Consider the following 25750-nt stretch of genomic DNA (forward strand, 5'->3'; position numbering starts at 1 on the left):
AAGTTTTAATGACTTGCCCAAGTTAATTCAGGCAGCGAGTGACAAAACCTGTCCCCTGGAGCGTTGTGTCACAGCATACTATAGCCTACACCTGCAGTCAGAGCGTTCAACCATCTTTATCCAATAAAGCATTTAAGGAATATGATCAATGTAATTGCTCTGCAGCCCCACCAAAGTAAAGAAAGTGTGTAAGCACTGTGTTGAATTAGAAGAGATCTTCGCCTGTGCCTGCACCTTTAGCTAAAAGCAGGAACTTGATGGTAATGGAGCAATTAACCTGAATAAACAGTTAGAAGTGTTAGGTTTTGTGGTTTCCTCAAAATTGTCTTGTTAGCAATGGAAATTGTAGTAGTGCTCTCAGTGGTAAAGGTGGTTTGGGTAAAGGACAAAGCAAAGGAATAAACTTATTCCTTATTAAATACGACCTCTGCTGTAATTTGGGGCTAACACAGTAATTACATGTGGATTTCTTAAAGAAGAGATCCAACAGAGAGAACGGATGAAGGGCATAATTTAAAAAGGAACTCGGCTCATTTTTTAGTGTAAACAAAGCAGAGCACAAATGAAGTGAAAAGTGAAGCGGGTTTCTGAAGGAACACAGTCAGTCACCTGAGCACAGCACAAAGCTGCACAGCACAGCTTCTGCCTTTTCTTGTATTTGCAGGTACAAAATAGTGCAGGAGCATCTTCCACTATTTTAAGCTGTAGGTTTAATTTAATACAGGATTTAATTTTTCTTTCTTCTAGGGAGGTTGTTATGCACTGCATAAACAAATAGAGAATCTGAAGGAACAGCAGAGTGTGTTTTTCCAGAGCTCTGCGTGTCATGTGGGTGCTCGGCACTCCATGGCAGCCTTGAAAGTTGCTCCCATTGAGTGTCATTGGAAAGAGTCAGGAGCTGTTTGTTTCCTAGAGTCTGAGGTGGGGATTGTTTAGGGTATCGATGGAGGTGTCTATTAGTTTGGTGTAGGAAACACAGCTTCTAATGGAGAAATCACTATTGGCTGCATTGGTGTTCTTGAGACCTGCAGAGAATCCTCAGAGAGCATCGGTAAAACAAGAAAGAGCATTTGTGCATGAAACACGATAGAAAAGGCTGGGCCAAATGCTCTGGTCTGTTTTTCAGGCAAGACTCTCACTAGGATCAATGGGAATTTTGTCTAATAATTGAATGTGATAAATCCCATTGCCTGCTGGTCTGTGTTAAAGGCACTTCACAAGTGACGATGCAGCTTCTTGTTGTTGGTTTACAGTCTAAAATAATTTTCTCCTTCCTGTAGTAAGTAGAGCAAGTGCATAAGATATTAAGGGCATATTAATACATTTGAGTGCGATGCACTTCCAGGGAGATGGAGCACAGCGGACTAAATAATCTGTCCTGGCACATGTCCCAGCTGTGATGCAGGGGAATGACACAAAAGTAGTGTCTTCCTTGCCATTCTTAGCATTTCTTTTTATCACACGTGAAATGATTTTGGTCTTGTTGTACAGATCCTGGGCTCTTCCAAGCCTTCCTGTGGGCATTTTCTCCTGAGCAACTGTCAAATGAAGAAAGTGTAATTGAAGCCAAGTTTTTTAGTAGTGGCAGGTGGCTCTGAGATTCACGAAGGTTGGGATGATCGACTCTCAGCTCTGCTGAACACGTGCCTTCTCCCCACTTCCCCCAGTGGGAGGCTGGGAGGAGTGCACTGAAAGTCGCATCTCATTGGTGTTGCTTCTTGAAATTCAAGCATCCAAATCCCATATCACTTACAGAATCTCTAGCCAAATCGAAATTATCATCCTTAATTATCAGTAGTAGGTGAAGAGTTGGGAGGGTTATTTTTACTTTCATTTAGTAATTAAAATTCCTTGTTTTCCTTACAAGGATGGACTCCTCCTAAATCGTAACACGTCACATCTCAGAGAGCAGGGGATATTTTGGTTTCTATGTTCTTTCCCCCAGCAGAAGCGTGTAGTTGTTTTGAAGTTAGCTGTACATCTGGAGATCAGATAGGGGAACAATTTACAGGGTGTGAAAAATTTCAAACGCTTCACGTTCTCTGCATGGAGAAAAACTTTCTGAAGCAGCATTTTAATTTTCTGAGCAATTTTACCACTGCTTTCTCCTTTTGAATGGTGCATTTTTGCGTGCCAGGCTGCCATAAACAATGTGCTTTAGACTGGCACTCTCCAGACTGCTTTTTCCTTTTTAAAGAGTGTAGGCAACTAATCGGCAGCAACCAGCCGCATAGCTGGAGTGTTTTCCATTCTAGGCAATATCATACTAATTTGATGCACACATGGATGCTTCACACAATCTGCAAATTCATCGCTGGCATCTTGCATTAGTCATCTGACAGATTGCCAAGTGTTTCATATTCCTTTCATGTGACTTTATTACAAAACACACAGACACACACACACACACCAGCACTGCCTTATTTCTGCCAGTAGCCAGTTCAGTGAAAATTCGCAGCAGTTCTGTTTACAACGGCCATGGAGAGAAATCTGTACTTACTTGCCACTCTCCTCTGCTTTAAAATGCAAAAGTACTGGCTTGCGTTGTGCAGCTCTCTTCTTATATAATGACATTAAGCAGCAGCCTGCAGAGAAAACCAGACTCAATGAAAAATGTAATCACATTGTTTTTTGTACATAATACTTATGCTATTAATTAAATACCGATTTTTTTTTTCCTGCTCTGTGCCAATTGACATCATCTTTTGCATCTAGTGCACATGAAAACTGCGTAGTCTCCTAACTTGCCTTTTCTTTTTCATCTCTTCTTCCACTTTCTAGTAACGGCACAGCTAACAAGATGAATGGAGCTTTGGATCATTCAGACCAACCAGACCCAGATGCCATTAAGATGTTTGTTGGACAGATTCCCCGTTCATGGTCGGAAAAAGAGTTAAAAGAACTTTTTGAGCCTTACGGAGCTGTCTACCAGATTAATGTTCTCCGAGACAGAAGTCAGAACCCTCCCCAAAGTAAAGGTACAGTAGTTGTACTCTGTTTGCTTTCAGGGATTTTTTCAGTGATCTTGCTTGCCTTTAGAATTTCCAAAGAGGCTTGCATCTGGGCTGCCTGTTTTGAAGCATACTGTGTTGAGCTATGCAGCATTCCTAAGAGGAGAGAACTCCTGAATACCTATCGATTGCTGTCTTCCTCTTCTTCTTAAACTGCAGTTTAAATGTCTGTTATCTGGAAGCGAGCATTCCAACTGTGCGAAAAATAACAAAAGATTGCCATCCTTGTTTAAATTATTATTGCCAAGAGGCATGGAAACCTGAGCGGTCACTTTCCCAGGATTAGCTCATGAAAAATATAATTTTCTACTTCCTTTTGTTTCCTCTCTTTGCACCCCAGGTGGGAATGATTTTCAGGATACAGAAGGAGAGAAAGAATAGCAGTGGGTTCTTGCTACGTCATTGCTCCAGAGGCAATAGCAATTAAAAAATAGAATTGCCCTGCCCTTTCTCAAAAATCTGATTTCCTATTTTTGTGGTCATGCTAAAGATTGATTTTTGGCAGTGGTATTTTTCTAAAAGAAAAGGATGGGTTATTTTACTTTCTGCAATTTTTCTGCCACATACAAAGCATTTGTCCTTAACTGTATTGCTTTCTTTAGCTGTATGTCTATGCATATTTAGGCATGTGGCAATTCTGTGTATTATATAATTATAACATGGGCTTATGTGTAGCCTTAGAGTGAATATTTCATCTCACAGAACATGTTTTTTTTTTTTTTTTTTCTCTGTGTATTTATTTTCACTTACGCTTTGAGATCATTGAGTTTCATATATTAAATTGTTGCTGGCATTGCAAATAATTGGCACCGCTCAGAAGCATTTGTGCTTGGTTGTGAAATGACTCGATAGTTACTCGTTTTCAGTCCTCTCCTACCACTGCATTTAAAAATCCTTTACGGGGAATCTCGCAGAGTGATTCTGTGGGCTAACAGCTAGCTAATGGTGCAAAGCAGAACCCTCGAGATTTCCAGTTCAGTGAGAGGTGATGGCCGTCACGTGCAGCACACAGCTCAACCCCGGGTGCTCCCATGCTTTGTGTGCAGCGCTGCCCAAGCTCAGAATTTCCACCTCTTTGCTGTCCCAATTTAAGCAGTCTGGTGCTTTGAGTGGTATCTTTTGATATGTTGTTTCTGGTTAAAAGAACAGGTATTTTGTCTCATTATCACAGTGACATTGGGTAAAAGGCTCTTTAGGGTATCCTGCTGCTTATCAAGTCCCGTACTAAATTGCTGTCTTCCACCAGTACTGCAGAAGCAGAAGGTATTTGTTATTGCAGTGTTTCAGTTCTGCTTCCACCTCCTTCCATTCCCTAGATGTGATGCAGCTGAGCGTGCAGCCCCCCCCCTGCTCTGTTAGCCCAGTGCCCTCACCAAATATCTTTTCCTTGGAACACTGCATAGAAGGCAGCATTAAAGGGTCAGGCAACTGGTTTTTCAGCAGTCCAGGCTGCTATGGATGAGCAAACTCTTACTTAGCTTATACCACTAAAATACTGAACTTTGAGACTTGGTCATTTAGGAAGAGCTGATTCCTGGGCCACAGAAATGCCTTCCCACTATAGCAGTAAATGAAGTGAGAATGATATTGTGGTTAGACAGAGAAAAGTCATTGATTCCCATTTCTGTAGTGTTTTCCATTGTACGGTATCTTGTCCATCAGGCAGCTGAAAGGCATGAGGATTAAGCACAGGTCATGCAAATCATTGTAGACTAATTATGAAGCCTTGCAGTCCCTGTATTCAATATTCTCTTTGAAAAGTGTTTTGTTGTTGTTGTTTTGCTAGGATTCTTTTCAGCCACTCAGACATGATGCTTTTATGTCACTTCAGGCATGATATGTTTTAAGAGTAATTGAAATGAATCCCCCCAAAACGACAGAACAACCTCCAGACTTATATTTCCCTGACACAGCAGTGAGGTCCTCCACTGGTCAGCTTTTCCCTTGGAAGCTGTGGAGCAGCCTATGTCCATGCTTCCTCATGGCTGAGGCTGCCAGCAAGGCTGCCAGATATAGAAACCTCTTGAGTTTCATGTGGGGTATCCCTTGACCAGGAACGATCTTCATTTTCTTAATCTAGTAGCACAAAGGATTCTTCAGGAGATATCAAGAATCTGTTACAAACAAACAACAAACAAAAAAAAACACCCTGAAAAATATCTGATAGTTTTGTTCTCATCACAGTGCATGAGAAATGCTTTGCCTGTGCCGTATAATTGATATTTAATGACATGAATTGCAATGATGAAAATGCAAGTTGCTGTTACTACGCATTTGGGGTTGGGCTTGGTTCTTTTCTTTGAAGAAGGACATTCTGATTTCTGAGAGATTTTTCTCATACCGGATGAGGGCTGTGTGTTGGTAGCTCGGACCAAAGGGGCTTCTGCCATTTGCACAGACTTTCCCTCTGATGAGCTGTTTATGAAGCAGCAATCTGAGTGTCTCCCAGTTCTGTCAAAAATAACCATCGGCTGTTTCTGTCTCTCCTGCTGTTGTTAAGGCTGCCTTTCATACCCTCGAACGACAGACGGCCTACTTCATTGCTTTCCTACTTCTCGTATTCCTTGCCAGCTCTGAAAAGCTGAAGCTGAAAGAAGAGAGATGGAAAGCCAGGTTTGATGGATTTGGTAAAAATAGAGAAAAACCATATTACTTCCACAGAAATGCTGCTTCTGTGCAGCTTTGTTAATTGGGTCTTATACCACAGGAATGGCTGCATTTCAGTGGCTGATGGCTGGAATATCCTCTGTAAGTAGGAAGATCCTCACTGTCCAGAGCTTGCAGCCCTCTAGTTCTTTTCAGATGTGCAAAAGAGCTCAGCACAGTAATTTGACTTCATGTGTTTATCCCCTGTTGTTTTGTAAGACTTCTTCCTCTTTCTGCAACAAGAGAAATCCAGGGGATTAGGCAAAAACTATACACACACATACAGAATAAAATAATTGTCAGGAAATCCAGTAGCACTGAAATAAATGGCACTTTCAGCTTCTGAGGGCTAAGGGGATTGAAAGTCTCAGCAGATCAGCTGTCTCTGCTCCCAGCCCATCTTACCTCCTTTATATAATTTATTCTGGGTGGATGGATGACTTTTTCAGACCAGTAGTTAAAAAGAGCTCCTGTAATACCACCATCTCCAATGCAACGAGCTCAGTGTGAAGGTAGCATCCAGCACCACCAAGGCTTCTCTTTTTCCCCACTGCTCTCATAAGATGGAAATATTTCTCTCACTGCTTTTGATTCAGAGTTGGAGTGCTGAAGCAGGCAGATGGCGCAGGGCTGCTTAGACTTTCTGAGATGTAGCAGAAGAGTCTTGGGTCTGATCTGCAACACTGTTCTTGTACCTTGCCCCCATTTCCATACCTGTTAATTCTTGCAGGGCTCAACGATCCAGAGAGCATGAGGCTGAGCAGAAATCTCTCTCCAGGAAGCAAGTAAAGGCACATGTGACAACCTTGCCTTGTAGCCTTTTGTGTACCCGTTATCAGATTAGAGGTAGGATGCTGAGTGAACAAGGACGTGCTGTAGTCAAAGGCCAGTGTTTATGATTATCCTATTTAACATGGTAATTTAAGTCTACTGAGAAGCGAGCAGGGGAATCTGATAATGAGGCATTCATATGCTACATACAGGTGAGACAGGATAGGCAAGGCATATTGAAGGCTGGAGTTATCTGATTGCTTGGGTGTAGTTGTGGCTATAAGCAATCCCTTCGGAGATCCTCCTGCCTGCAGTGCATCCTTCTCTCCATAGAACCCCACACTTCTGCTTACTGCCCCATTCCCTGTGGGGAAGGAGGATATTAGGGGACTCGGGCAGTTCTACACAGGAGTGGAGCAGAAGCACCCTGCTTGGCACACAGATCTACACTAATTATTAATAAAGTTGTTAACCAAGTGCTCCTTGCCTGCCATTTCCACACCACTCAGCTAATTGCACTCTGCCTGCTCCCAGGAGCAATTTCAATGCATTGTGTTTTGCAAAACTATTTTAGAAGTTCTGTTCAGCCAGCATTGCAGGAGTCAGGGTTTCTCCATGTATTTTCTATTGACTTACTTTGAGTTTAGGATGCTTTTGCACGTTCCCATGAATGTTGTTTAGCTTTTGAGATCTGATGAGTTGTGTCCTGGGCATGTACACTGCAGGACTCAGGACTGCAGCCACTGTGCACACATATTTTAGACTAAATTTTAGTGCTCACAGCTGAGCTATCTTATGTTACAATCCCAGGCTTGAAATCTGTCATACACAGCATGAAAAAGTATCTGCCTTGTAGTATCGTGCAACAAAGACTGGCAAAAGCCAAATTCAGCTGTTGGATGCAAGCACAACGGGGAGGGAGAGCAGGTGATGAAGTTGAGTTCTCAACTTTTTGGTTTCTGACCTTGGGGTGTTTAAATTTAATCTTTCGAGAGCCTTAATTCTCAGATTTTATATGGGTTATAAGTAGTGTTGTAAGATATACTGTAGATGTGAGCTGATTTTTATAAAAGGTAATTCTTATTCTACAAGTCTGCTGGAGTTTTCAAGAGGTTTTTCTGAGGGTGGACAGGTGTGAAATTGTGTATATAATCAAGCTGGATTTCCCAGGGGCATTTCACACAGCGTCACACAGGAACCTAATGCACACGGCTGCTGGTGAAGCAGGGAAGGGGGCCCGTTTTCATACAGAGAAAGGAGCTGGTGAGATGATCGAGGGCAGATTAGAATGGGAGAAGGTTACGGGCCAGGGGAAGAAAAAGAGATGATGATTGGAGAACCACAGGGACTGGTATTGGAGATCGATACTTTTTCACTCTCTATGTAAATGGCTTTGACAGAGAGAACCACTAAGTTGTTATCCAACTTTTTGGATCGCGCAGAAGGCGCTGGATGGGGGAGAAGGTAACCTGGAGAAAACAACCTCATACAAAGGAACTCAACTCGGGTAAAATGAACCATGGGCAGGAAGAGTAAATTTGAGTTTTGAGTGAGCACAGATGTTGAATGAGTACCTTTTTTCAAAGATTCAAGAGCAAGAGAGGATTTGAAGAGTGCACATACCATAAAAGTACTAACATGATGTTTTGTGTCCGTGTGGTTAAAAAGGCACAGAAAATGTGGAGCTGTATAAATGGGAACATTGAATATAGCTTTCAAGGAAATGCCGTACCACTTAAAGAAGGATTTTTTTGATCATGTTTTAAACTACAGTTACCAATATTTAGCACCATTCTATAGAAAGGGGCAGAGGTCCAGAAAAGAGCAGCATGATTTTGTATGAAGTCAGGAAGGGTTAAGCTATGGTGAAAGGTCTAAGAAGGTTAACTTGTAAAGGGCTTCAAGCACTGACTTACAAGAAAGCTAAAAGAGAAGAAGCTGTGGAAGAATACAGGACTGTACCGTGGTCTGGAAAGAAAAAGTTACAAGGAGATATGATTGAAGTATGTTGAAGTGCAGACCAAAGGCAGGAATAGATCAGCTCTTTCAATTAATATCGAACCCCGGGACTGCACAGCATAAACTTAAGACTGAGAACCAGCAGGCCAAAAGGAAAAGGTATCTTCTTAAGTCAAACTTTTTTCTTCCACATGCAGCGTAGAGAATGGTCTTCCAGAAGCAGCAGTAAGAAAAGTTTTGAAATAATAAAATTTTCATGCCTCTTATTTCATGTTTTGACATAGGCATGCCTGGAGTTGTGTTGGACTTGACTGCTCCCCACATCCCAGCACAGTTTCACCCTGTAAGCAGGATGAGCTGCCAGGGCTGCGTGCCTGGGTTATCTACAAGCTGCTTGAAGAGGGGCTGAGGTTTCTGGTGACCCCTGATATTTTTGGATGGCTTTGAAGAGAAGGAGCAGATGAGGTTAATGTCCTATTGCATACTTGATTGCAAACCTGTTCTCCACATAAATCAGTCTCACTGTGTATTCCCATCGTTGACTATGGCAAAAAAGTCCTCCACTGCAGTAACAAAATGTATCTCAGCAAATCCCATGTAGTCAGACTGCAGAAGTCCTGGAAGGTCTTCATGCAGATCCTGTAATGAGAGCAGGGGTTTTGTGTTTGTGTGTTTGCAAAACAGGAACAATAGAGGAAGTTGGGAGAGCTGAGTAGAGAGTGCTTGTTTGGTTATGATATTTAAAGAGAGAGAGAGCACATAAAACCTTCCATATCTGTGATGTTCCTGTGTGCAGCAGTGAATGACGACAAAATTAAGCTTTATTTTGCAGTATTGTTTTTCTCTGTGTTCTTATGGTATTTATCATAGAGGAAGCTTGGTCCAGAAGTGAGGACTCGAGTTGTTGCTGTAAGACGTTTTAAAAACATAACATGTCTCTAGGGGCTTAAAGTAGATTGCTTTGGGGCTCATCAGCTGCACTTCTTTATTGCAGCCTAACTGTGATTTGTAACTGCCTGTGAATTTTGAAGACATAGCTAATACTGTATAAGCACATTGCTAATTAAATCTATGCTGAAAAAGTGCATAAACTGGAACGAACTTGAACAAACTACATGAATCAGTTTAGTTAACTAGATAGAAAACCAATACCCAGGCAAGCCCTTAGAAGCGCAGAACTTCATAATCAATTGCAGTTTTCTTAATAGATATCTAATGTTCATTTCTGATAAACACTTGGAGAAAAGATGCATTATGTAAAAGGATACTCGAGCTTTAGTTCAGACGTTAAATTAATCCAAACACTTTTGAGGTACCTCTGAAAATGCCAGAGATGCAGCTGAAAATGTGTGCACAGTTTTTCTGATACTTCAGGATAAACAACAATAATTTTTTTTTTTTTAAAGCCACATAAAATAAGGTATTTGTCTTTTTTGTAAATATATCATTATTTTTAAAAGCAAGTAAAGGCTAATGATTGAGAAACAGGGAGTGTCACATATAGTGACATTTGTTAAGATACTGATGGAAAAGAATATCTTGCATGATCATTAAAAAGGCAGGCAGAGCTTTGTTATAATGTTCACTTCTTCAGCACACCATCCAGCATTTACATATAGAATATTTTAGAACCTCACCAAAATAATCCCCAATGTCTTAAAATATAAATGAGTAATCTGTTTTCAGAGATGCTGTCATTGTGTCAGAATGGACAAGTGGGGAGGCAGTAAAGCAGCCCGAACTTTCCATAAAATTGAAAAACAAAGCTAATCAAATTTCATTCTTGAATCTGAACAACATGCCCAACCTCTCTCTCAAATGTATAATCTCAAAGGCAAAAATTGTAATACATGGAGAAAATCTAAGTCAAGTCATGCACGCATTTGCACGGAGGAATTCATCAATGGGTATAATCCCCAGACATAAAATCACATACATGTTTAAATATTGTTAAGATTGATGCATACATTTGACACATACACCTTTCAATAACGCAGGGCAATGTCACTGTGTAATTCATGGCATCCAGTTTCTTCAGTTGCATAGTAAATCTCATATCAATGAGTTTTCATCCCAGCACCCAAATTCCCTCTTTCATTTTTTCATTAATTGAATAAACATACATTACTTGTCTGTTACCACATGAAATATGATGTGTGATTTTCTTAAAGAGTGATGGTTTCCAAAAAGCTCTGTCTTCATTATATATTGTTTCTGATTCCATTCACTGCCAACACTCGAGCCATTTGCTCACGACTTTAGTAGGAGGTTTTACGAAGGATATGAAGGTGAGTTTGAAATCTTCACAGACTTTGACATGGAGCTCAAAGAAAGAAGGTGTTCTATAACTGAACAGTGTCAAAATGAGATGCAGTTGTGAGCTAGCCTTGTGAGCATGCATTTCAGCTTCCAAGACTCACCTCCATCTCATTGCTTTCATACTGTACTCCTGTCACACCACAAAAATAAGACACTGGTACACACACACACATACGCACAAATAAAAGCGTAAAATTAAAAGCCACATTTTGAGAAGTTTTGCACATGAAAAGAATCCAGAACACAAGGAATTTTTCTGTCGCTGCTGAGATGGTGTGAACAACACTTCAATATTACAGTGCAGGGTAAAGAGCCAAAAACCATGTAAAATGGCTTAGTATAAATATGTCATCGATTTTCCTACTTCTTGATGTGAATTTTAAATCCCAGGAAAGCCTTGAAAGGATGTCTGTTAATCTTCGACCTTTTAAAATATGCTACAGAATGGATGGTTGTGTAGCATTTGCAGTGTGAATTAAATGCAAGTTCATTGCTTGAATCCTCACTGCGTTGGACCTCACTGCCCTGCTTTTTCATTTGGGGCAGGAGACAGAAAACAAGGTCCTGAGTGTGCTACAATACTGGCTGAACCCATAACCTGCTTAGTGCCTGGTGTCTGTGGTACAGGAGCCAGGAAGAGTTGGGCAGTGCCAGTGGCAGTATTGTGGAGCTTTTTAGACATCTGTCCACTCCATCATGCGCTGTCAGCATCAGCATGTTATTTCAAAGGAGTAGCAAATAACTTCCTAGGGACCAAGTCTGTTAGTGACTTCTAAACCAGGCTTGAGCTTAATTCCAGCCAGCTGTATTATGGGTGGAATGCTGTGCGTGCCATATAAATCTGCTGGTCTGTCTACCTCCATGTAAAAGACATTTTCAGGAATCTGTGATTCCTTTCATAAGCAATTTTTAATTGCTTATAAAAACACTCAGAAAAGCTTGTGAATAAATTAAACTTGAATGTTTCCAGTGGATCTTTTCAGGTTTTCATTGAACCTAATTACTGTCTCATCTATGCCCATGAGTATGCAGTTTTAAGTGGGACGTTAGACTTCCACTCTGCAGATTAAACTTTGTGATGCATAAATTCGTTATTATTTGCAGTGGAAAAAGCTCCGGTGTCTATCACCTCATGGTTTTAATTTAAGATAATGACTGCGTCCCAGTTATACATTCTTTCAGAAGAGTGAGATGAGCTGGAAAGAGGTGGAAGAGGTGGTTTTATAATAAACCACATCTCTTATTTGCCTAACTGAACTGGGCAAATTTGTTTGAAACAATAATTATCTTTCCTAGCTGCTCAAGATGTCATGCTTTCAATTGCAATTTTCAGGAGCTGTACTGCAACAGGGAGTGGATTAATATAGGGTTCTGCGTGAGTCATTGGGGCTGTACGGCTGTGTAAGGCACCATGTGGAGCAGCACTGCTTAGCCACACTTCTTGAGTGTTTTGCAAAGGGAGACAAATATCATCACACAGTTGTTACCAGCTGGAAAAAGTGAGATACACAGGGCTGTGGGACGTTTCCCAAATTGCTGAGTGACTTGGAGCAGGCAGGCAATGTTCTGTCTGTGCTTGGATGAAATCTGCTGCCTTTGTTTTCAGCACTCAAATCTCTGAACTCTTTCGACACAGCGATGTTGTGATGTTAGCACTGCCCAGGTGAACTCGTAATTGGTTTGATCATGTATGAAGAGCATCTAATTAAAAACCACTGCCAGGAAACAAGCATGTAGCAAAAACACAGGCACTGAGCCCTGCTCCTTCTATGTCCCCCTTAGTTAAAATGGGTATTAAACAGTAGGCCTCCTTTTCATTTGCAGATCATGGCACATAAAATCATTATAGATTTAACATGGACTGCATTGAGTAATTCCTCTGGGGATTCATCTTCTGTAGTGCAAAGGGTTTTGTTGTCGTTGGCTCAATTAGATTTTTCTCGTTGTCACTTTTAATTCACTCCATGGGCACAGGGGTAATTCTCTAAGGAAGGGAAAGTGCTGAGACTGAGAGCCTCCTCTGTCATCACTCAAATATGAGTTCTCCCTTGATGTCAGCTGTGCCATAAGATCTGTACAAAGTCACTTGATAGGTCCTCATCCAATAGGTCTTGGGCTCAACCAAGGGAATGAAAATCATAGAATCCTAGAATGGCTTGGGATGGAAGGTACCTTAAAGATTATCCAGTTCCAATCCCCTTCCATGGGCTGGTTGCCACTCACCAGATCAGGCTGCCCATGGCCTCATCCAACCTGGCCTCAAGCACCTGCAGGGGGGAATTAGTGAGAGTATTTATTCCCTTTTCTTATTTAATGATGCAAAAAGCAAGCTTTGTCATGCCTTGATATTCAAAGAGACATGATTACATCAAATATTTCTCATCCTTACATTTGGTTGCACTTAGAGAGATGGAGAAACTAAGCAAAGTTTCCTTTTGCAGTACTAGAACTTAGGCACAGAGAGCTTAAGAGTTGTGGTGGAGGGTCTGCCATACAAAAGGGCCTGAAATGTTCACTCTGTATATGTGGGGTTTTCCAGTATACTCTCTTCCATCATGTTCAGCAGGTTTCTCTTTGTATCTCTGTGCCTGCCCTTTCAGTATTGCGTTAAACTCTCCAAACGGTTATTGCTATTAGTTCACACTGAAGTCTTGCTTTGTTTTAGAAGTCGATTATTTTGTTTTGGAGTTTGGGTGTTGGTTTGTTGGGTTTTTCAACTGATGCCAGTTTCCAGTTTTGCCAGTCATTCTGAGTGCTCTCCTGTTGGAAAGCAGCTGGGAGTGTCACCAACCTCAGTGACCGTGGGCTTTGTCAGTAGCTGCGCTCAGTCAGGTGCTGATAGCTGTCACAGAGTACAGTTCCGCACCATGACACTGACATGCCCCATAGCTATTAGTAATACCAAATCTTGTGTGAAAAGTAGATACGAAATTGTCTCAATGCCATAACCCCTTCATGTCTTTTGGAAGAACTGAGCAAAACACTGCACCAAAATTCATCTTTCAGAGTGCATTCATTATCTCCCAGCCCTTACATTCTCCATGTTCCCAAGTGTTGGTTTTCCTTTCCAGTCCTCAGCTACTAGCATGCCTTTCTGTGCCTCGTTGCTTCCTAACTCTCACGTGGGTATATATTGAGTTAAAAGGTGCTGTGTGAAAGAGGGGAATTATTATTATCATTATCATTATTATTTTAGATGCTGCAGTCTAAGTAGTTCAAAAAAATCTCACAACTAAAGGTCAGCATAGCTCGTAGGTTTATACGTGCACAGTACAAGTAACCTTCAGAAATTTCCTCATGACAAGATAAGTGCAGCAATTATATTTAAATGAGTGCAGGAGAAAATTTCACTGTAAACTACATTAGCTGAAGAGTGTATGCCGTAAGAGGATTTAATTGAATTAATGTTACTTATTATCAAATGCTCCATCTAGTGTATTGCCAGGTCTCCTTATTACTAAAAATAATATTTGGTTCCTAAAGACCCCTGTTCAACTAAGCACACAGCCCTGATGACTTCAGCAGGTGGTTAAAGTTGAAGCATGTTCTTCATTGCTTTGCTGAATAGGAATAGGCTTGAAGGTAAGAACAAATATCAGTGTATGTACGTAAAATGTAATCACCTCACCTGCTACAGATGGTTTTCCATGCATCTAATGAAGGAGTGATTTTTGGCAGTTGTTAGTGGCCATCCCATGGCAAAGCATGAGTGCATGTGTACTACAGGAGTGGGGCTGGGTGGTGGGTGCTGACTGCACAGGTCCTGCTAATGAGAGCAGAGATTGATCATGGTGGGGAGGGGTTTTGTTGAATAATGATGCCAGTATTTTTAATGCTGCCAGGAATACAGGTTTCATACTCTTGCATTATACAGAGATGCCACAGCGACATTCAAGAGGGTATTTTCTGTGGCTTCCTAAATAAAAGCAGAAATGCAAATAAGCCGTGTTAACATATTCACGTTATAGGAAAGCTCAGATGTGTGGAAGCAGAGTGACATGGCGAGGGACGTGCTTCCAGCCAGTGATAAAGACATTCAGTTTTCTCACTCTGCTCCTCTGCTTAAACCATTAAAGAGAAGATGTGGTATATTGGATGTTCCTGCAAAATGTGTTTTAACAGGACAAATATAATTGAAGTATGCAACTTCTTTTGTTTGATATTACCCATTTTCCTTTCATATTCACTCTTTAAAAAGAATATATGGAATTCTCCATGCATTCAGCAACAAAAAGATAAAAAGTGGGTTAGGACCATTCTCAATGGAAACTGGGAAACAGCGGGCTGGTTTCTAAAGCAACTTTCTTTATCGTTGGCCAAATGAAATGGCAAAAATTTTTATTAACCTACGCATTTTTCATTATAATGATCCATGTTTCACTCCCAAACTTCACCCACCCCTGTTTGTGTATGCAGTTGACATTCTGCTATAGTCAGTAGGGCACATGCCATTCAAAGGAATTACAGTCTCCTCTTTGTATTTGTGTTTTTGGCTTTTTTTGTGTGTGAAGAAGTGTAATTGCCCATGTCAACTGATGTTCATTACACAGAATTGTTTAGCTCTCTTAAAAAATCATTGATCTGCTTTTCCCTTGTGAAAATATTCAAGGTCTCAGTTCACAAAAGAGAAATCAGCATGTAAAGCAGGAGAATAACAATCGGTGCTGCAAGGAGTGGGAGAGCAATATGCAGTGTGTCTAATGTCAGAAGCACTTGCTGGCTTAAAAACAAAACAAAACAAAGAAACATGATAAATAATCGGTAAGGATGAGAAACATTATCATCATTGTGTCCAGATGTGATTTTTTGGAACATTCTTGTGNGAGAGTAGGGATTCTTTTCAGACATTTCTTTGTTGTGTTTATGATTGAGCGTTCATTAGGTAGTGCCTGGTATCTCTTTTTTTCCCTAAGTTATGTGGCTTTGTTTTGAATTTAAAGAGGGTATTGCAAAAGGTAATTTGGCACTGTGATCTCAAGGATGTGGTCATGGCTTCAACTTCTGAAAGCTTCCCTAGAAACACATTGCTTTGGGGATATATTTTTTAGGGATTTTTGACTCTTGGACTATTTTGACCCTAAAAAAGAAACTATTTTATATGGAATTTTGGCAGTTTCTGGACTCACATAGTGACACATTGAGTCGTTGTGTGCATGCAAAATGCAGCCGCCTCCCCTGTGCCAGAGTCACGCACTGCACACAACAATGGGACCTGAAATCAACGGCTCCAGCCTTGACCATGTGCTCCTATTAACATTTACTATATGTGTTGCAGATGCACTTAACAGATTGTAAGACACGCTACAAACAGATTGGTAAAGTGATTTTCATCCTGAAACACTGATGGCACAAATGAACAAGACGGACTGAAAGCTGCCGTGAGGCTGCAGAGTGCAGATGCCAAAGTTTTGGACACTTGTCGTCAACAAAAAGGGCTTTGTGTATCTTTACTGAAGCAAAGATCTGTTCCTGCTGATCTTACTGTACAAGGCTGAAATTTTAAGTAAGATTTAAAAGAGAATAACACAAAGCTCGTTAGAGAATGAGTGGGAGAAGAGAATGTGCCTACTTCTGCCTTTTCTTTCTCATCTAACAGCCCTTTTCCTACAGCTGCCAAATTGAGCGTGCCAGAGGAACAGACTTAGAAGTTTGGGTGGTGGATCACAGCATTGGAACAACTCCCTGAAACAAGTCTGGGGCGTGCAGAGCTGAGGCTTTGGTGACCCGAACATGGGATGTACTGCTCATGGAAAGTCTGACACTCTGGAAATGACAACATGAGCAAGACTAAAAACTTGGCTCTGCCTCACTGGGCTACTCAACAGGAAAAATTCCAATACTTAATGTCTTGTTCGTCATCCAGAGCATGTAAAGAGATCATCCACTTAGGCCCTGGGTGGTTAAAAAAACCAAGAATTGCTCATCTTACTTATTGAAGCAGCTAATGTGCATTTCAAAGTGCTGAGATTAGATGTTCGCTTATGGGGGAAGGAGGAGTAAACGCGATGATTAATTTCAGTGGGACAATTTTTGTAGGAATAGGTGTCTCAATGACTGCAGGTCATCTGCAGTTGATATAATAAGGATATAAGTATGCTTCTTTATTAAGTCAGTAAACCGTTTACATGAAAATGGTGATGTCTGGATTCTGCAAACAGCCCTTTCAGAGGAGCTGTGCTTTGGGATGGGATATTTTAGCCATTTTGGGGCACTTCTCTTTCAAATGAAAGCCCTCTCTCACTAAAATGATAAAAGACAACATTTTTCAACTCTGAAGTATTGCTGATATTTTGGCAGGGGACGTGGCCAGTGCTCCAAGTGATGGGAACTCCTGAGCTCTCATAATTCAAACAATTTGTTTTGACTTTGTGGTTATAAAACAAAAAGTTTTACTACTGGACAGAACACAAAACTTGGAAATAAATGTTTTGTGAGGCCTCAATAAGATGACCGTGGTTAGAAAATGAGAAGGCTGCTGTGTCAAGGTAACCATGACCTGAGTGGTTGGATGTATGATGGAACCTGAACATGCTGTAGCTTTCAACCATCCCAAGGCAGAGCTGAGCCCTCCATCTCCATCTGCTCGTGGCTGGGCTGCTTTCTTCATCAGGAGAGCTGGGCATGAGATCGGGCAAAATGTCTCCCCTTCCAAGATGCAAAGGTCCCATGCTTGGAAAGCTATCTTAATAGAAAAAAAGCCTGCTAGCCCATCCAGTTCTCTTGTCTGCCAAATCCACGTTTGTTCCACTTAGCGCATTCCTAAATGTTTTGTCCAACTTTATTTGGAATTGGACCACGGGATGCTATTTCCAACCCCACCCCCTGCCAATAAGATAATATTTTGTTATTGTACTGTAAACAGACACAATTAGACCTTTTTTTTTTTTTCCTTACTTTTGGTCCCCCCACCTCATTTATTTTCTGTTCGTTGTTTTATAATCCCCATTCTGTGCTAATACCAGTGAATGTGAGGGATGCATTTTCTGCCATGTAAAATAGTACTGGGGATAAAGTCTGCCTAAGATTTTGGCTGACCCCATCATCAGGCTTAGCTCAAAAATTAATTTGTCATTACCCAGGTGCTATGCTCTAAGCTTTATTGGCATAGAGGACCTACACATACTGTATGTTCCTTGGAAGGAAAAAAAGTAGTCATGTAATCACTGAGACAGTAAACAGTCATTTCCAATCTAGTAATATTTTATGTGAACTGGCACTGTATGTTGTATATCATCCATCTTGCTAATCCGTGTTCCACATTGCCTCCCACTTGAGGCCAAGAACATTACAGCTGTGCCAGAGAGTGGGTGGAAAAATAGCCTTATTATTAACCTAAGTTGAAAACATAATGGCTTTCTGAATGTCTTCATTCACAAATGCAATCATACTAAAATATTAATATTCTTAAGTTTAGAGAAATATAACTTTTATTTAAAATCCACTGTCTGTGCATGCTGCAAAAGTGAAAGCCTTAGGAAAGTGTTGTCAGTGCTGTGTACCTTTGATCTTTTCTGCAATTCCAGTATTCTGTAATAAAAGAGCCAAAGTATCCTTCAGACAAGGCTCCGAGCAGTTTTACAGCCATCACTGCCATACTCTTGTAACTGAAAGCAGTCTCTCATATCTTCTGCTTCTCCTAAGACACAAGTTATAATCAAATGGATATTGAAGCTCTGATAATGACTTTTTAGTACAATGCCCATCCAGAGCAGCGTTGCCAGTGTCAGTGTTTGTTTAAATCTCCACCCCCGTAGGATCAGAAGCAGTTATATGCATGTGTTTTCTAGGAAGAATTATGAGGAACAGAGGAGAGAATTGCAAGCCTCTACATAGCACTTCAGAATTCTTGGTTTACCAGCAGAAATTAGGAACCTAGAATTGAAAACATAGGAAATTGGTACCTGACATGGACAAAAAAACATAGAAAAAAAAATGATATTGTTGCTCTTTAATTATCTGCATCCAACCTTTGGGAATAAGAACCTTCCACAAGTGGCTTTAGGAGGTGTAGGGAAAAAAAAATCCTGATGTCACTAATTTAAGACTAGCATGAAAAAAATGTTCCCCTTTTCAAAAGCAGGAAAAAAGGATTCAAACCTACAGTGTATCAGGCTGCATGTTGTAAATCAGCCTAATTGTTTTAGAATTCGGAAGTGTTTCATCATTTTAAATTGGGCTTGTCTGATATTTAGTTCCACGTTTTTGATAACTCCACAGGACTAATCTGAAGCCTGCTGTTGCACATGAAAAGCTTTTTTTTATCCTATCTTTTAAGACTAATGGAATAAGAGGAAGTTGACAAGTAATCGCTTAGTTATCTCTGTGTCAAAGCCTATGATATGTATTATAGTGAAAACATGCGATACGCAGGTTCAGAAATAATTTCACTATACATTAAGGTTTATCTTTCTTGCATGCAAAATGTAAAAGTGAACGGCGCTGCAGGCTGATAGGGAATTCTGAATTGCTTGGCAATATCTTCAGATTTGCCTTAATAGTACTTAATGGCAGCTGGCACGTGGTACAGTACATGGGTCCCAGTCTTACCAGCACTTGTCTTCAAGTACCTCCTAACTCTCCTACCCTCCATCTTATCTGGGGAAAGAAACTTCATGTTTCTTGGACATAGCTTTGCAGTTTCTCTGTAGATCTGCTGCACTTCGTGGACAAATAAAAGTCACCTATTAGTAGGACGGGGTTTCTGTTGGAACCAGCAAGAAATGCTTATAAAATCTGGTGGTTGCAAAGCTCTTTCAACAAGCTGACCCCTAACCCATCATTCCTCAGTCCTCCTTCAGGAAGTTTTCTTAGATTTGCTTAACATAGATGCTTCTAGAGATAATAGCACTCTGAAATAAAAGACAGAAGTACACCACAATGTTAAATAAAGGGCAGTGCTTCCTAAATATTATGGTTACTCAGATTGGTCTCCATGCAAAAAAAAAAGCATTAAAAAATCCCTTTGTCAATGATGCTGAAGACAAAATATGCTACAAGGACCCCTTGGATTTTTTGTTGTTAATTGTTGTTATTTTTTAAGAAGATTTCAGATAAAACTTTGGACTTTGTTCTAAAGCGGTATTAATTTTTGGTAGCGAAGAACCTTTAGGCTGGCATTTTGTTGGATGTGTTCCTCTAACAGCCATGGTGACCTGTGGGGAACTCTGTACAGCATCGTGCTGCACCAAATGTGATTAGATACATTCCGGCTCTGCGTGCTATTGATGCCAAGGAGCACTGAATAGTTTCATCTACTCTGCAGACAAGCTTCAGTGTAAGCCCTCCTGCCACTGCCTGCTCAAGGCCACCTTTGACAGCCGCAGGAGCCAACACAGAGCTGTTTAGGAACTCCTTTTGTTCCTTTTCTCTGTTTTTCTTTTTCCTTCTGATTAAGTTGCCAATCATTCTGCTCCTTTCTCTTCTTGTTCGGAGAAGTTGCCAATCATTTCATACAGCCTTTACCTCTCCAGCCAAGTGCTTGTCTTTTCATAACTTGGAAACAGGCTGCTGGAGATTTATTTTAAGTCTTGATCTGATTAAATGCCACATCTGAGATACAGATATTTGGAGAGCCACAGGGACTATGTATCATGGTAGCATCTTGTTTGAACTGCTTCTATACAGTAACAGAGGGCTTGAGAGGCACCTGTTGGGTGATCCACTATGCACCCAATGTTCCATTCCCTTAATAGATAATAAATATTGGTGAATAGATTTTTAATAAGTTCCAAATCATACATTGTTGCTAGTAGAAAGAAAGAAATCATATGTAGTGTTAAGACTTGACCTTATCGCTTCCTACTGCTCCCTGAAAGGAGGTTGTAGCAAAGTGGGGATTGGCGTCTTCTCCCAGTTAATAGAGACAGGATGAGGGATCATGGCCTTAAGTTGCACCAGGGGAGGTTCAGGTTGGATATTAGGAAAAATCTCTTCTCAGAAAGAGTGGTGAGGCATTGGCACAGGCTGCCCACGGAGGTGCTGGAGTCAGCCATCCCTGGAGGTGTTCAAGAAAAGGGTAGATGTGGCACTGAGGGACATGGTCTATAGCAGTGACGGGCTGGTTGATGGTGGGATTAGATGATCTTAGTGGTCTTTCCAATCTTAATGATACTATTACTATGGCTGTATGATTTGGAAGGGGAGGGGGCAGTAGGGGGAAGGGAGATAATATTTATTTTCAACATACATAGGTTATTATTGTTTCACTCTCTTACTGAGTTGCAAAGTAGTCGTGTTGTTTAGGAAGCTTCAAGAAGTAAATAGCAAGGTGAAATTAAGTGCTTGCTATAAATAAATGTTTAAATGTTTAAACAAGTTTAAATGAATGCTTGTGAGACTGTGAAATAGTTTTATGGGAGATGATGGGAGTTCTGATTCTGGGAAACAGAAAACTTTGGAAAAATTACATATGGAAGCCTAATGTTGTCTTCTCTGAGACACGCTGACCTAGTTTTTAAGCTAAGCACATTCCACCTTCATTAGTTCATTTTCCAGCCACAAGAAAAGACTGCATGAGTCATCATAGCTTTTGTCTCTCGTTTTGGAAGCATGTGTGTTACACACGTATTCCTCATCTTCCTTCACTGATTTAACATTAGTTAAATCATCACACACACAAAAATAACAATAATCATAATCAGAGATAACAATCCCTCTCAGCACAAGTGCTTTTCTTGCTTCTCTGAGGCTGTGTAGGTGATATGAGCTATGTGTCTTCTTCAGTCTGTGCAAATCTAGGGGCTGCAACAGCCTCAGTGCTGTACAAGGAGCTGTTTCCAGAAACCTCTCAAACGTCTCTGAGCTTCAGCTTTCGGATACCCCACATGAAGTGTGTTCTTTGCTCTCGTTGCTTGTGCTCATTAAGAGCTGCCATTTATTCTTGTGTGTCTGCACAAATATATGGCTTTATTACTAAAGTGGTTTGTTTATCTTTGCTGTCGCTGCGTTTATTTTCGTACTCATCTAAACAATTAATTAGGGAAACACTTGAGTGCCGAATACACTTCTTCAGATACCACTCAATTGTGGTTTGTTGTTGTTTTGTTGTTGTGTTTTTTTTTTTTATTTCCAGGAGCATCAGGCATTTAAAAAAGAAGAAAAAAACGTATTTTGCAGCTTTTCTAACCGTGCCTTTTCCCCTCTTGTTTGAAGCTTCCACAGGCAGAATATATTGCTTTGAAAGATCACGGGCCCTGTTGAGAGTTCAAAGCCAAGTAAAGATGCTACTTAAAGTTCAAAGGCTCTGTGGAGTTGCATCTTCATCTGCATAAAATTGTTTCAACCAGCTGGAAAGATGGAAGAGTTGCCAGAAATTTCTTCTGTGTCTTTACTTTTTTGTTGTTGTTGCTATAAAAAATATATATATCTTAATTGGGGAACAAATGTGTCACTGCTAACAAGTTCAGGGAAAGTGAAGCTCCTTAGATGAAAGACTGCTAGAAGGTGTACACAGCGTAGGAAAGATTTGACATGTGCTGTGACCCTGTGAATCAATACGAGATACAGAAGAGTTTATAAAGTTGAAGTCAAGGAAGAATTGCAAGCATTGCTTTGCCACATCTCTGGTGAACAGAACCAGGAGTACAGCTAGTTCAGACCATGGGTTGTAAAGATGGAAAAGAACTGCACATTTTTAAGAAAACAGGTTTTCAAGCAGGTGAAAATTCGCTCCCTGAAATCAGTGTGTGTATTGTAACATGTCACGACTCAGAGTGGAAGTTCAGTCAGTTCTTTAACCAGCAGTGAATGGAGCCCCTATTAGGCAGTTTGGGTAAATGCATTAAAACGTGAGGTTAGGTGCTGATGGGTGTTGGGAGAAGAATAGGTCTGTGCTGAATGAAGCTCAGGGCAATATGCCGTACTTTAAGGCAATATTTAAGCTAGACTTTCTTCCTACACTGCTTAATTGCCCCTTAAGCCAGCTTGAATGTCTTGTATTGATTTCTTCCATTTCCTATAAGCAAACTTTTGGAGGGAGCATGCCAATCCATAGCTAGTTAGACAGAAGCAGCGCTTGCAAGCAATGCTGTACTGTTACTCACCTCGTTATTATTGCTGTATCTTTTCACTTCTTTTTTTTAATGGTTTCTTCAGAATATTCCTTTGAGCTCAGGACATACTATTCTTTCCATTTTACAAGAAGAAGCTGGGGCACAGGGAGATTAAAGGCCAGATTGTTCAAAAGCATTTAAGCATCTGAAGATTCAGATGAGCATTGAACATTATTTTCAGAAGAACTTCAACACTATTCCTAGAAATGAATTACCCAAGGTCAGCTTTAAATTCTGTTGCAAAAATGGTGACCAAAGCTTCCAAACAAGTGCTGAAATGAACCTGTGCACCGTCCTCTTAACAAGTTTCTGGGTAAAGAAGAGGATTGTTTTTAGTCGGGCTTTTTTCATTTTATTTTTATTTTTTTATTAAGTGCCACCAGTTGACTTTCTACACTGTGCCTTCTTCTACAACTCTTTCTCTGTGGACAGCTTCTGTTTGTGTTACCAGCTTTGGCCTTACCTAAGGCATCTTTACAAGACACAGTCTCGGGGCTTCAGAGCTGCCAGAGCTGTGGGTGAATAAATGGTCTTCTAACATTGAAAGCCTACATTGAATTTTAAAAGCATCATGATGTAACAAATGAAACAGGACTGGATGTCTTTAGCTTAAAAATGCATCTTAATGATTCTGAACCGATTAATTTCTTGATGTATTTCTGAAGGCAAGATGTGACACACAGCATTTTTATGGTCTTCTATGTCTGTGGCAATGTGCACCATGCTGAGATTTCAGTGTTTCTGGTTCTATTTCTAAAGAAAAGAGTGGCTTCTGACTTGCTATGAAGAAACCTATCTCGTGTGTGAAATTTGCTAGTGAATGAGAGCTGGTTCCCAACTGATGAGTGCAACAGTAAAACAGCAATTTAGCTGATGTTGTCTGCTGAAGTTAAGTAAGCTTGCAATATATTTCTGAAGGAGTTGTACTGTGTAAGTAGGGTATTGTGAAAAAGCCTCTTAAATGCTTTCATTGTTTCACAGAATCACAGACAGAGGCTGGAAGGGACCTCTGGGGCTCATCTCTTCTAACACTGTTACTCAAAGCAGGCTTGTCTACAGAAGGTTGCTCAGGGCTGTATCCAGGCAGGTTTGGAAGATCTCCAAGGATGGAGACTCTACAACCTCACTGGCCAACATGTGCAAGTTTTTTATCATCCTCACATTAAAAACTTTTATTGTTATGTGTAAATGGAATTTGCTGTATTTTAATTTGAACCCATGTCTTCTTGGCCTCCTGTTAGACATCACTAAGAAGATCCTGGCACCATCTTCTTTACTTGCCCTATCACCTGCTTATACACAATAAGACCCCCCAGAGCCTTCTCTTTTCTGGCTGCACAGGCAGCTTTGTCAGCCTCTGCTCTCGAAAGCTTGATTTTGCTACTGGTGAATATCAGGGCTGGAGAGTAAAGGGCTTTTGAAATGTCATTTGTGAAAGATATGTTCCTGTCTACATTAATTTCTGTAAACATGATCTTTTTTGGAGTCTTTTTGAATTGAAATACTGTGTCTCTCCAGTTATCAGCTGTAAGAAAGGATTAAAAAAGGAAGACATCTCAATTTTTCATACCCACCTTTTTGAGCATCTATGCCCTGAACCCTGTTTCTGTACTATATCCTGAAACACATCTGGCAGATAAACAGACCTAGGAGTTCACTTGTACAATGGCTGGGGATGTGGTAATTCATTTCAAAACCAGTAATTTTAAATCAATAATTGTTACTTAGAGAAGGCAAAAAGGAAACAGTGATCATCTTCTGGCAGAAAAGAGTAAGGATTAATATAAGAAAAAGAGAATGTGAATTGAAGATTAAGGAGAATTAATGTGAGAATATGAAGGAGAGCATAAAAGAAGCGGTAAAGGGGAAATGAAGACAAGGCAGCATAGGAAATAAGTGATTATTTGTGTTGTAGTTTCATGTAGATGTTTGCCCAAAATTCAAAATGTCTTTGTGATACAGTGTACATGCATAATGGCATACTTTGTTTAGAATGATTTCCAGTCAGAACAAAAAATATTGCTTGTTTCTCCTACATATATTATTTTCTATACCGTACCAGTACAATGACCACCCAAGAGAGAACCATCACATAACTGGCGACTGGAATGCTCTCTCCTCAGCCTTTCCTTTTGCTGTACTACTTTCACAATAATTTTCTTTCCAAAAGCTGTGACAAGCAGTTCTGTTGTTGTTTGTTTTTTTTTACAAGCAGTTTTTATTGTAAGCAGTATTTTTAGATGCTTAAGATCCCAATTAATCTCTGCCTCCAAGATGCAGAAGTACAAACAGACCAAATGAGAACTGGAGAAGAGGTACTGAGCAATGGCTCTGATTTTCTGACCACTGTTGGTAGAGAGCCTTCTTCCTTTTGGTAGAGCACAAGAAATGTCTCTCCAAGGGATATGCACTGAATGAGTGCTTGGAGGGGTGGCAAGAAATGAATGGCCCCAGCCAGAATGGTGGCATTTCCAGCACCAGCAGGCAGGGGCGCACACCTAATGTGTGGGTATGGTATGACTACTCACAGATATCTCCACAGCATCTTCAGAGTTTACAAGTTTTGAATCTGGTAGAGTCAGTCCAGAGGAAGACAAAAGAGGATGCTCAGAGAGCTGGAGCAATGCTCCCATGAAGACTAGCTGAGAGAGCTGGCATTGCTCAACCTAGAGAAAATTCCAGGGAGACATTATAGTGGCTTTCCAGTATTTAAAGGGTGCCTGCAAGAAAGATGAGAAGAGACTCTTTATTAGGGAATGCAATGATAGAACAAGGAAAATTTGTTTTAAAGTAAAAGTGGATTTGGATTAGATATTAGTTAGAAATTCTTTACTCAGAGAATGGTGAGGCACTGGCACAGACTGCCCAAAGAAGTTCTGGATACCCCATCCCCGAAGGTGTTCCAGGTCAGGTTGGATAGTGCTTTAGGTAACATGGTCTAGGGATGATGTCCTTGCCCATGGCAGGGTGTTGGAAGTAGGTGATCTTTCAGGT

General features: G+C 40.6%; 1 protein-coding gene across 19 annotated transcripts in view; it reads left to right on the plus strand.

Moving 5' to 3' along the window:
• Positions 1–25750, plus strand: part of CELF2 (CUGBP Elav-like family member 2) — a 552930-nt gene that overhangs the window by 417770 nt on the left and 109410 nt on the right. For 18 of the 19 annotated variants that reach the window (XM_032441981.1, XM_032441939.1, XM_032441915.1 and 15 more), the window contains one exon: positions 2782–2978. In XM_032441981.1, coding sequence (XP_032297872.1) covers positions 2801–2978 — 178 coding nt within the window. In that variant the 5' untranslated portion in view covers positions 2782–2800. Of the gene's footprint in view, positions 1–2376; positions 2616–2781; positions 2979–25750 lie in introns of those variants that run through there. The other variant, XM_032441983.1, reaches the window with a different exon arrangement.

The sequence above is a fragment of the Coturnix japonica genome, chromosome 1, assembly GCF_001577835.2.
Source record: "Coturnix japonica isolate 7356 chromosome 1, Coturnix japonica 2.1, whole genome shotgun sequence".
Taxonomy (NCBI): Eukaryota; Metazoa; Chordata; class Aves; order Galliformes; family Phasianidae; genus Coturnix; species Coturnix japonica.